This window comes from Musca domestica, unplaced genomic scaffold, assembly GCF_030504385.1.
Source record: "Musca domestica strain aabys unplaced genomic scaffold, Musca_domestica.polishedcontigs.V.1.1 9, whole genome shotgun sequence".
In the NCBI taxonomy this organism is placed as follows: Eukaryota; Metazoa; Arthropoda; class Insecta; order Diptera; family Muscidae; genus Musca; species Musca domestica.
In genome coordinates this window covers 10052418-10064709 of record NW_026712435.1, presented here as the reverse complement: position 1 = coordinate 10064709, position 12292 = coordinate 10052418, and the positions used below count along the sequence as shown (strand labels likewise).

At 33.4% G+C, this 12292-nt stretch overlaps 2 protein-coding genes across 2 annotated transcripts; one reads left to right on the top strand and one right to left on the bottom strand.

Moving 5' to 3' along the window:
• Positions 1-5603: 5603 nt before the first annotated feature.
• Positions 5604-6621, top strand: LOC101899384 (adrenodoxin-like protein 1, mitochondrial). The gene is made up of 4 exons (XM_005190047.4): positions 5604-5809; positions 5869-5920; positions 5986-6092; positions 6273-6621. The coding sequence occupies exons 1-4, from the start codon at positions 5707-5709 to the stop codon at positions 6515-6517; spliced, it is 507 nt and encodes a 168-aa protein (XP_005190104.1). The 5' UTR covers positions 5604-5706; the 3' UTR covers positions 6518-6621.
• A 940-nt stretch (positions 6622-7561) lies between these two features.
• Positions 7562-11071, bottom strand: LOC101899556 (protein FAM76A). Its single transcript, XM_005190048.4, has 6 exons — positions 10573-11071; positions 10237-10322; positions 10057-10170; positions 9428-9521; positions 8800-9231; positions 7562-8730 (listed from the first exon to the last, which is right to left on the bottom strand). Exons 1-6 carry the CDS (start codon positions 10657-10659, stop codon positions 8050-8052), a joined length of 1494 nt encoding a protein of 497 aa, XP_005190105.1. The 5' UTR covers positions 10660-11071; the 3' UTR covers positions 7562-8049.
• Between the last annotated feature and the right edge of the window lie 1221 nt (positions 11072-12292).

Here is a 12292-nt window from a genome sequence, read left to right as displayed (position 1 = left end):
CAAATTTCAATAGGATTCGTCCTTGGGTCAAATATTGTTTGGAAAATTTTATCTCAATCGGATAATATATGCGATATGCGTTTTGTTCACATGGACAGGCGAACGGACTGACATGCATAAATCGGCTCAAAAAGCGATTCTACGAAGATCCTCAAAATTAACTATGGGTCTATCTCGGGTAACATTCAGTGGCACCCAAAAGTTAAGTGACATTTTCTCTGACATCTAGAGAGGCTTTCGTGTAGTAGAACAAAAATAGATACAATTTTTAGAAATCGGATGAACAATAAACGCAATAAGCCACTGATATTGTGAATTTGCAGAGCTAAGCATTTTTAGAATGCAAATGACTGATTTCTTGTGCTATTGAAAACTGTTACCTTATATTTTTAAAAAAAAAAAACCTTACGTGTTACTAAAATATAGCTTAAATTATGAGTACAATGCATAATGTAAAATTTCTAGTATATTGTGCGCAATGTCAGGCAAAATATACATCAGCGGCTATGTTAATTTATATTTCGATTTTCTTTCACGATCTTCCATTTTTTGTCGTTGCATCTCCAACATTTGTAAACGCATTATTTGTAATTCTGATTTTTCGTCGGGTTTCTTTCTTTCTGTATGGCTTAAAGATCCGGAGGCATTTATTCGAGCATTGCTACTGTCTTCCGTTTTGGTGGCATGGGGGCTCAAAGACCAAGTATTTGCTCCAATATCCGTAACGTTAGCAGTACCAACTCCATTATCCACCTTCATTTTTTTCGTCACGTTTGATTGATCGTTCAGTTCATCTACCGTAGGGGAATCTCTGGCAAGCATCCTAGAAAGAATTTCCATCAACTCCTTATGCCTTCGCTCACGATTCCGCTCCCGAATTTCATTAATTTCAAATAGGGTTTTCCTTATTGTTTGTCCCAAATTTCGGATAGAATTTGCATCTTCTAATCCGCCGTCAAGGACACCTTCTACGATATTTGCGCAATAATCCGCATCGCTATCATCAGAATTATCTGCGCTTGCAATTACAGTTGAGACAACCTTTTGTTTGGAATCATCACAGAGTTTTCTTTTCTTCAACATTGCAATCCAAATCTACAGGCACTACCTGGTACATGAAAGACGTCCCCAACGAAACGAATATGAAGGCCAAAAAGGAATACCCGATAAAAAAAAGAACAGAAATCAAAATCCCGAGGTACTCTGTTGTTTACGAATAATACATGAGGAATACGCAATCGGAATGAACACATTCATTAAATGAGCTGCGGGACTAACTTATTTTCGTTTCGTTTATTAACCCATTCGCTGCCAAAGCGAGTATTTTCGCCCTACTTTGAATACATTTTAACATGTAGGCCATGGTGGAACCATAAAGGTAAAGTCATGTAATCATATGTTTATATTTTTTTCAAATTTATACATTTGACAACATCTCATTGTCAAAATCTATATTCATAAATCCTTTGCATACACACAAAATCAGAGATGGGAACTGTTTTTTATACATTGAAATTTGACAAAGTAAATTAAAGAAAATGCAGAGTTGGGAACGCTAATTTGAAGAATACAGGTATACAGGGGACAATGAACTGTCAAACCGATTTTGATATTGAAATCGTGAATGAAAAGTTATTGAAATTTGCAAAAATTGTTGAAAAATACATATCATTACAACCTCCGATTTGCGTCGTATAAAAGAACATATAAAAATCGACTTATTATTGACAAAGCACTTACTACTATCAATGTTCCCAAGCGTTGATGCATCTACCTATATTCTTCTACCATGGAAATTTCATTGTACCATGCATGTAGGCCATCGAATTACCTATTGTATATATATATAGCTATAATACTTTAAGGCCGGTAATTACGTCTTTTCGATAGATAATAAAATTATGTTGTCGGACAAATAAATCGTGCTTCGTTAATTCAATTTTTTACAAATATAAACTGATCGATAAGCAAAATGTCAGAGAATGTCTTAATAAGAAAGGTTGCTCAACTTCAAAGCAACTAGGAATTTGCAACTCTGTACGGGAGCGTTATAGAGTCAAATAGACTTTTAAACATCCAACAATTGGTTTTATTTATTCTACATTTTTTCATAACGTTAATATATATTTGGGTAAAACCTACGAAACATGAATTCAATATTGGATTTTCTCCACAAAATTGAATCCAATTTGTGCCATGGGATGACCATGGTAGAATTAAGAAGATAAAGTCATTCAATCATATGTTCACTTTTTTTTTGAAATTATTCATTTGACAACATCTCATTGTCAAAATGTATACTTGTGAATCCATCCATACATACACAAATCAGGGATAGGAACCTACTTTATTTGAAATGACTTTACCTTCTTAATTTTACCATGGATCAGACCATCTTCCCTTTATAATTTAACATAAAATTTATTGAATTCATGTTGTCATATTTTATACTGATAATTTCCCATTTCAGCAAAATAAATTCCAAAAAAAAATGGATAACGCAAATAGTTTATTTTATGTTAAAGGACTAAATTGAAGTTTTATTTCACTAAATGAAACAATGGACTGTAAAACTATTTTTGAAATTGAAATGTTGAATGAAAAGATATTCAAATTTCAATTCCAAAATTGGTTTGACAGTTCATTGTCTCTGCAGCATTATGTATTTTTATATTAGGTGTGTCTGGTTACCCTAAAATTGGTAACAATTGTTACAAATTGTTACTGGAAGTCGTCTGTTAACCCAAAAGTTCTGCAAAAGAGAGCGGTTGGAGAGAGAAATTTTGACAGTTCTTTCAGTGAGAGTTTGCAAATTCTTGCTGGAAAAATTTCTTCTTGCAATTACTTGCAACTCTTCTTCTTCTCATTCATCGACATTCAATCAGATGTTTTCTATTGTTTGTTTATTTATTTTTGTGCTTTCAATTTGAAAATATTTTTTTTGAAATGGGCAAGACTAATTGTTTTTTGAGATAAACTTTACAAAATGTGAAAAACGTAAATATTAATATGTAATAAGAAAATAAAAGGCTATTTCCAAGGTTTTTAGACAAACGCCATTAGCAACAAATTGAAAGGACTCCGGGGAACACATAAAATCTATATATCTTTTATTGCTCATATTTTTGTTTAATTGCTAATTTCCTTTTTATTTAAAAAACTTGTAAAATTGGTGGTCCTTCCTTTCATTTTATTTTTATAATAGGGGACATATTGGTTTGTTTTGACAAATCAGCTGATTAGTTGCAAGCTTTTGCAGGAATACCGTCTGTTTACTTTTCGCATTTTCCTTGCAAAAGAGAATAAAACTACCTTACTCTCTCAGAAAGATTTTGCTGGACAATTCCTGCAGGAAAAGTAACCAGACACACCTATTATTGAGCCATGAGGGCACCAAATCCTTCTGTAATTGTGCCATGGGCATATCAATGTCAAATTATGAGGAAATACGACGGCAGGATTTGAGTGCAGCTTATAAAAACTTAAGGTGCAGTACGTAAAAAGCTTGAAGTCATGGCTTGCCAAATTATAATGGAAAACCACGACAGAATTTTAGTGCGGCTCTGTAATCCCTTTATTAAGCGTCACAAAATATGGCTAGCCATGACTTCAAGCTCCTTATGTACTTACGCCTTTACTTATTTTTGAAAAAAAAAAACAACAATTTAAAAAGTTTAACTTATCAGTGTTCCTAAGCGTTGATGCATCTGCCTGTATTTTTACACCATGCCTTGGACCTTATACTTGGGCTATGTTGTGAGTGAAAAAAACGAGAGAGAAAGAAAACTCAGTGGGATAACGCAATGTACTCTTCTCAATATAATCTTCTCGTTATTTTTATTTTTTTTTTAAGGAGAAGTGAAAGTTTTACACCTTTTTGAACGGAAACAGCTGTTTGGGCAAAACTAGTAGAAACTTTTTCGTTCCGGAACACAACTATTATAAAGGGATGCCAGAGCCGTAGTCGAATACAGTCGTTTTCTCTTAAAACCATGGTAGAAGAATATAGGTAGTCGCATCCATGGTACAATGATATCAAGGTAGGGCTATGATACCATATGATTTCAATTTATTTATTTTCTTGGCTTAATATGTCATCTTTATTTGTTTATGTATGCGTTTTCTTTTCGATAACAAAAAAAAATTCTTCAGAAAACATTCAATTTCGGGTGTTTTCAAAATGTTTATTTCAACGTATGCATCGACAAAATCTAGAGTTTTTATAGCGAAATAATCCTTTAGAGATATATAGAACCTGGTTTTGAAAAGAAGTGTTGACCTTTCGTTCAGTTTTCGCGGTTTTCAATTATATATTCAAAATAAATGCAACAAGTTGTTTGATTTTTTATTGTTTTTATACTAATTCTGACATTACAAGCCAAACAGGTAGACCTCTATACTTGCAATTTTTTCAAACTTGGCCTACCTTCTCTTCATTGTACCATGGTCGCATCGACACAGCTGCTGGGACAATGAACTGTCAAAACAATTTTGGAATTGAAAATGTTGAATGAAAAATTATTTAAATTTGTAAAAATTGTTGAAAAACGCGAATTATAATGACCTCCGAATGACGTCGTATAAGAAAACATTTAAAAATCTACTTATATTTGAATACACATTTAAAGTTTTTTGACATATCAATGTTCCCAAACGTTGATGCATCCATGGTACAATGAAGAGAAGGTAGGTCACATGGTACAATGAAGAGAAGGTAGGTCAACTTTGAAAAAATTGCAAGTATAGAGGTCTACCTGTTTGGCTTGTAATGTCAGAATTTGTATCAAAACAATAAAAAAATCAAACAACTTGTTGCATTTACTTTGAATAAATAATTGAAAACCGCGAAAACTGAATGAAAGGTCAACACTTCTTTTCAAAACCAGGTTCTATATATCTCTAAAGGATTATTTCGCCACAAAAACTCTAGATTTTGTCGATGCATACGATGAAATAAACATTTTGAAAACATCCGAATTTGAATGTTTTCTGAACAATTATTTTGTTATTGAAAAGAAAACACATACATAAACAAATAAAGATGACATATTAAGCCAAGAAAATAAAAAAATTGAAATCATATGGTATCATAGCCCTACCTTGATATCATTGCACCATGGTAGGTCAACTTTGAAAAAATTGCAAGTATAGAATTCTACCTGTTTGGCTTGTAATGTCAAAATTAGTATCAAAACAATAAAAAAATCAAACAACTTGTTGCATTTATTTTGAATAAATAATTGAAAACCGCGATAACTAAATCAAAGATCAACACTTCTTATCAAAACCATGTACTATATATCTCTAAAGGATTATTTCGCTACAAAAACTCTAGATTTTGTCGATGCATACGTTGAAATAAACATTTTGAAAACACCCAAATTTGAATATTTTCTGAAAATTTTTTTTGTTATTGAAAAGAAAACACATACATAAACAAATAAAGATGACATATTAAGCCAAGAAAATAAAAAAATTAAAATCATATGGTATCATAGCCCTACCTTGATATCATGGTAGGGCTATGAAACCATATGATTTTAATTTTTTTATTTTCTTGGCTTAATATGTCATATTTATTTGTTTATATATATTTGCCAACATATAGACGTCTGTCGCCGCCAATAGAATGACATATGGTTCGCCGCAGTCAGAAGAATAGTTCCGCTTCGTTGTCTGGGTGGGACTAACCTCGTTTGTTTAAAAATGTTTTGTTTACTTTTGCGGCAATTTTCCAATGGAGCTCTGCACAGGAATTTGCAGCAACTTAGAAGAATACCCCAAACGAAGCTTCTACACACAACTTCTGGTAAGGCATTATATTGTGATATCTTGTAACATGATAAGTTATTTGAAGACTTTATACAGTCTTTAGGCACGGGGAATATGAATGGCAAGACCCAAAATCGGAGGATGAAATGTAAGAGAAATCCAACTTCTAACCCAGTGGCACTCATTTGTTTGGCATTTGAAATATTTTTGTAGCGTTCGAGTTACGTTTATTGACAAGAATGGAAAACGAATCAAAGTGAATGGAAAGGTTGGGGACAATGTTCTGTATTTGGCTCATCGATATGAAGTTGAAATGGAAGGTATATTTTTGAGTGTTTTGTAATTTATGTAATCATTGTTATTGCATTAGCATTTCGTTGACTGTGCAGAATCATAATAAACTAAGGACTTGTGAAGAGGGAAATTTGAAAACTACCAAAATGATTAGATTTTTTATATATAATTCATTCATAACTGTATTCAATTCTTTCATTTCGCAGGTGCATGCGAAGCCTCTTTGGCTTGCACAACTTGTCATGTGTATGTGCATGGGGATTATTTGGAGAAATTACCAGAGGCAGATGAAAAGGAGGATGACTTATTGGACATGGCACCCTTCCTAAAAGAAAACTCCCGATTAGGCTGTCAAATAATTCTAAATAAGGAATTGGATGGGATTGAACTGGAACTTCCTAAAGCTACGAGAAACTTTTATGTTGATGGGCATAAACCAAAACCACACTAGACCTAGCCTTGTTTTCCGAATATTTGTATTATAGTTTTGATATTTCTGTTGAGCTTTATTAAACAAAGTATACTGTAATTTAATAAATAGTGATATAAAATGGACATTAGCGTAACATATTTTATTAGTGCATCTACAGTCGCAATTTCTCAAGAATACTAAAAAAGCAGTGGAGCATTACCGATGAACAAATACATTTCGGTCAACTAGAATTTGGCGTCTCAACGTTCACATATGTCTTCCTGTGGTAGCACCAAAACAGACATATGCATTGGAAGCAATGTAGTTGCCAATCGCTAAAAAACCAGGTTTGTGTAGAGGGCTTCTTGTTTTTAATTCGCAAATACAGATCGTCTGGAAAGAGAAATTAACTCAAAATACTCAGTATTTTTGTATATTTATTTTACTGTCTGAGCCCGCTAAACATCTTTTATCAAAAAGGAGTGCAACTTCTGCTGTGTTGAAACAGTCTTTAGGCACGAGGAATATGAATGACAAATGCATCTGCACTAAAACAAACACGGCCCTTGTAAGACATCATCCACGCCAAATATGCCTGATGAGTCGCTTAAACAAAGGCGAAAAGTGTCGAAGAGTATGAAATTCCTTTCCACTGCCAATTTCACATCATCCACTGCAAACACAAATCGTCTGGAAAGAGAAATAAGCTCAAAATACTCAATTTTTTATATTTATTTTACTATCTGAGCCCGCTAAACATCTCTAATCAAAATCGAGTGTAACTTCTGCTGTGTTGAAACCAAAATTTGCCAAATTTCCTCCCCTTCAATTCTTGTGAAGAAAAATGACCAATATCAACATGGCCCCATAACGTAACGGCCACTCCTTGCTTATTTTCGAAGAAAAAAATGGTCCAACAAATGTATCTTCACTAAAACAAACACCAAACATTGAATCGTTTTGGATACATCGGCCTTTTAAAGTGCGCTTTTGGGTTTTCAGCAATAACTATTAAACACTACAAAAGATTCGCGCTTAACTTTTCTTGCCTGCGTTTTTATGTTAATTGTTATAAACACACGATTTTTGTTGAGTATATAGCTTAAATTACATATATTTTCCTTGTCTCATTCTTTCCATGATCATAATAATAATAGTATTATTTTCAAAACACTATACGGTTTTTGTTTATTTTATTACATTAAAATTAAATTACAAAAATTAGTCATACACTATTCTAAAAGAATAATAATTAAAAAGAAACAGAAAATGTGCATTACAATACTTATTTTCTGAACCAAGTATAAATCAAAATCGGTAGCATAATTAACTAGTATAATTGTTGTAATATTTCCATTAAAATAGAAAGTAAATGAATATATATTAAAAAATATAAAATTAAAATTTGGAAAATATGTAGTTGTGATATTTATTTATTCATTTAAATAGTGTTTTTTTAAACACAATGAGAAAAGTCTCCCAAGTTCCTGAATTAGTCTGAATGTATGTTTCAATGTTAACATAAAAGGGTGAACATTAAAATTTGATCTACATCAAAAGCTTTACGCATATTAATTTGAATCAGGAGAGTTAGAACGAGAGCGTGAAGGAGAATGTGAAGCTGACCGGGAACGAGACCCAGAACGAGATCCTGACTGCGATCGCGATCTTGAACGGGATCGTGATCGAGATTTGGACCTAGATTTTGAACGAGAGCGCGAACGGGATCGTGAGCGAGAGCGCGATTGCGAACGAGATCCGGAACGAGATCGCGATTGGGATACTTTAGCTTCCTCTGCTTTTGTTTGGACGTCTTCTGTTTGTGTGTCGCTCTTTTCAGGCTCTGGGCTTTTTTCTTTGGGTTCTTCTTCCTCCTTTGGCGATTTCTTAACATCATTTTTATTGGACATTTCAGAATCGCGCGAATCTTCTTCACTCTTGCGATCTTCTTCATTTTTCCGCTCTTCTTTGTCGTAATCTTTATCCGATGATTCTGTTGCTGCAGTCGCCGCAGTAATGTCCTCTTTGGGTGACTGATTTTCCCGATCACGTTTTTCTCTCTCTTTCTCACGAGGTGCTCCTGTCCCATTGTTCTTTTTGTTAGCCTTTTTAAGTCCAGCCACTTCCTTCAAAAGATTGGCAATTTTGCGATTTAAATTTTCCACCTTCATTTCATTCAAACGCTCTATTTCTTTGAGTTTGTTGCGCATTTCGATTTCTTTTTCAAAGTTTTTGCCCTTTAGCTCAGTCAACTGGAATCAAATAACAATTTGAAATAAGTAAAAAATTAAAAAATAATAATATTTATAATGCGACCATACCAGTTTATCTTTTTCTAGCAGCTCCTTGTCTTTCTGATTTAAACGTCTTTCCAGACTGGCTATACGTTCTTTTAATGTAGTTAATGCCACAACATGATCTGCCGAGTTCGGGTCAATTGTAATAACAGCAGCGGGAGCTGCTATTGACCCCAAACCATTACCACTGCTAGAAGATACGTTGCGAGAAATTTTCTCTGGTAAATCGAGACCGGCTGCACTTGCTGCTGAAACAGTGGCCGAACCTGTTCCGCTATTGGCCTTTGCAACTTCACTACTACTACGAGCAGGTTTCTTCGCTGAAGCCGATGAGCTGTCGCGATGCGATTTTTCATGAGGGCGCTTCTTTGATGATATACGTCCTTCTTGCTGAGCCTTTAACCAAGCCCTTTTATAGGCACAGGTGCATAACCAGCATAACAACTTTCCGTTTATCTACAAAAAGGGAAAAAGGTTAGTATAAAATGAAAATTAAAAATTTCACGCTACGAACGCAAACACTTTTTTGGATAAATCACCAAAATATATTTTACTAAATTCTACTGTATTTTGCAATATGTAATTACAATTTTTTAGGCTATTTTTTATTTGCAGTACTACGAACAAAACAAGAATTATTCTTGTATCGAACCTTTTTATTTTCGTCTCGTCTATCGAAAGCTGACCTCAGCTTACATTCATCACATTGTACAGGTGGTCCATATCTTGCTTCATAACTCGCACATCTATATATATATGTTTGATCAAAATCAGGACGGATTTATTTCCAATGATTAACCATCATAGGAGAACAGCATCAATACATTATTTGCAAGGGCAAATTGTATATTTGTTTCGTTCGTTGTATGTAGAAAAAAGAGAAGAAAAATGTTTGCGTTCTTAGAATGATGAATTTTTATATTAAAAATCGTATCTAAATGTTTATCACTGATCACTGGTTCAAGTTCTTCGTATATGATATTTTGATTGAAAATGCCAAATCATGTGAAAGTAAAAATTAAAAATTAATATTTACTTGTATTATCAAGTAAAACATATCTCAATTTTTGAACGTGCAGAAGTCCCCAGCCCCTAGTTCTCATTAAAAAGTTAAAATATTTTACATGACCAGAGTACTGTATATTGTAAAAAACTAATAGGACGTCTATTAGTGGGGTTAAAAATGTTATCAAGTATCCAATAGGAATATAAGTACATATTTATACATTTTGACACAGTGAAAAACAGTTAGATACAATATTATGCAAATTCTGAACTCACCTCATGCACTTGGAACCTCCAAAAGCGGCAACAATTTTACAGCATTCGCAGGCACTCGGTTTACCATATTTATTCAAGTTGTGTTCGCACTTTTTGCAAATATTTTGAGCCTTGCTGTGAGGTAAAAATATAATTTGATGGGAATTAAATTAGAAAAATAAATAACTGGCCTATACTTACGAACTTGGCTGGAATTCCGATCGACAATAAGTACATTTTACAACTGCGCTTGAGGACGATGTGGACGAAGAACTGCCACGACATGTCTGAAAATAACAAAACCAATGTCTTAAAATTCAACAATGTGATTTTTTTCAGTGTAGTGATGCATCAGTTATAGACGCCAATTTTTTGCCGCTTCTCCTCTGCTGACGAAAACAGCTACACTGCTCATATTAAAGTGACAATTTCGTCTTCATCGTTCATGATTAAAATAGGATCAATTATAATTTCAAGTCCACTATCACTTTTTTTGTCTTCGTCAATGTTACTAATATTAATACCATCATAGCTAACCTTGCAAAGTTGGGTTCCTGCTGACAATTCTTCGAAAGGGTGTCTAGAGAAGCATTTTGAACAAGCAAACAAAACTTTTCCACTCATTTTATTTCGATGCAACGATGGGATTTAGGATTTTTATGGTAAAGAAACACAATCTGATTTCTGGGGAGTTCCTCGTCAAGTATTTGAAGTCTTTATGTTTGTTGTTTTAACTTAAAGCGACGCAATAGAAATCGAGAAATCGGAAAGCTGCTGGATTAATTTTTGCAAATCGTATCGACGACAGAGAACAGAGTCATATCGTTTTTAATGCCGCAAGAAAACACAATGCAGTAACGCCGTAATTTCCACAAAAATGGTTGCTCTGCTAATACATTGATTTCAGTAGAAAATTTACAACAATAATTGCTTCTCAAGGTATGGCACAATATTAAAAACGTGAAGATTTTACAAAAGCGTGTTAAAAACAAATTTACTCTCGGTAAAGATAGTCAATCTTCTTAACAAGGCTAACGGCGTCAAATTCTATATGAAGCAAAATGGCGCGAAGAGACTAGGGATGACTAAGTCGAATTTTGACTAAAGGTGAGAAAACACAAAACGCATTTTGACTTTTTCGTTTAACACATGATAGCAGAATACAGGTAGTCGCATCGATGCAGCTGCTGGGACAATGAACTGTCAAACCAATTTTGGAATTGAAAATTTTGAATGAAAAGTTATTGAAATTTGCAAAATTTGTTGAAAAATATCACCATGACCCTCGATTTTTGTGCAATAAGAAAACATTTAAAAATCTACTTGTCACAACATATTAAAATTTTCGACATATCAATGATCCCAAACTTTAACAACATTACCAAAAAAATCGACGTAGCGCACACAAATATTCAACATCCCCACTACGGTAAAATGTTTTGTACGCCCGTATTACCCAAATACGCCTACCACCAATTAACGTTTTAAAAATTGATAATTTTCAAAATTTAAGCAATTGTTTTGTCTACCATGTTACAGACATTTACATATTTAAATTATTCGTTTCAAAACAAAACAAAATATTCAATTGTCAATGTTCAAAATGTTAAACTTTGAAGTTTTGTACACCTGGCGTAAATAAAGTAAATAAAGTTACTTTTTACTTTAAAATTTGTTATGGTCACTCTACTATCTGTTACTCGTATAAAAAAAACATAATTAATTTGTTTATTTATTTGTGTACTTGCGCCTGAGTGAAGATGGATATCAGTGAATTTATAATAGAGAAGATGGACATAAGTGAAATTATAATAGAGAACGTAAAGAATTATGTGTTCTTGTATAATTCATTGTAGTCAACAAATGAGCAAAAAGTAAACAACTTCATCAGCTGTTTTATAATTTCGTCGGTATTGTGTTCCATACGACGAATTTTCGCGGCTCATTTTGTCGCCGCGTAGGGCGAAATTCGTCGTTCGCTCCAATTGTGTTCCTAGCATTAAGAAGGTAAAGTCATGCAAGTATATGTATTCAACATGGGAGAACTAAAAAGGTAAAGTCATGTAATCATATGCTTGCAATTTTGTCAAATTTATACATTTGACAACATTATCAAAATGTATTTTCATATACCCATTGCATACACACAAAACCAGAGATGGGGACTGTTTTTTATGCCTTGACATTTGACAAGATAAATTACAAAAAATGCAGAGCTGGGAATGCTTATTTGAAATGAGGTTACCTTTATTTCATT

Coding starts and splice junctions, on each gene's coding strand:
- LOC101899384 (XM_005190047.4), top strand. CDS start 5,707: ATGTTTTGTTTACTTTTGCGGCAATTTTCCAATGGAGCTCTGCACAGG. Junction 5,921..5,985: donor CCAAAATCGGAGGATGAAAT/GTAAGAGAAATC, acceptor ATATTTTTGTAG/CGTTCGAGTTACGTTTATTG. Junction 6,093..6,272: donor ATATGAAGTTGAAATGGAAG/GTATATTTTTGA, acceptor TTCATTTCGCAG/GTGCATGCGAAGCCTCTTTG.
- LOC101899556 (XM_005190048.4), bottom strand. CDS start 10,659: ATGAGTGGAAAAGTTTTGTTTGCTTGTTCAAAATGCTTCTCTAGACAC. Junction 10,171..10,236: donor TCGGAATTCCAGCCAAGTTC/GTAAGTATAGGC, acceptor TTTACCTCACAG/CAAGGCTCAAAATATTTGCA. Junction 8,731..8,799: donor TGCTAGAAAAAGATAAACTG/GTATGGTCGCAT, acceptor ATTTGATTCCAG/TTGACTGAGCTAAAGGGCAA.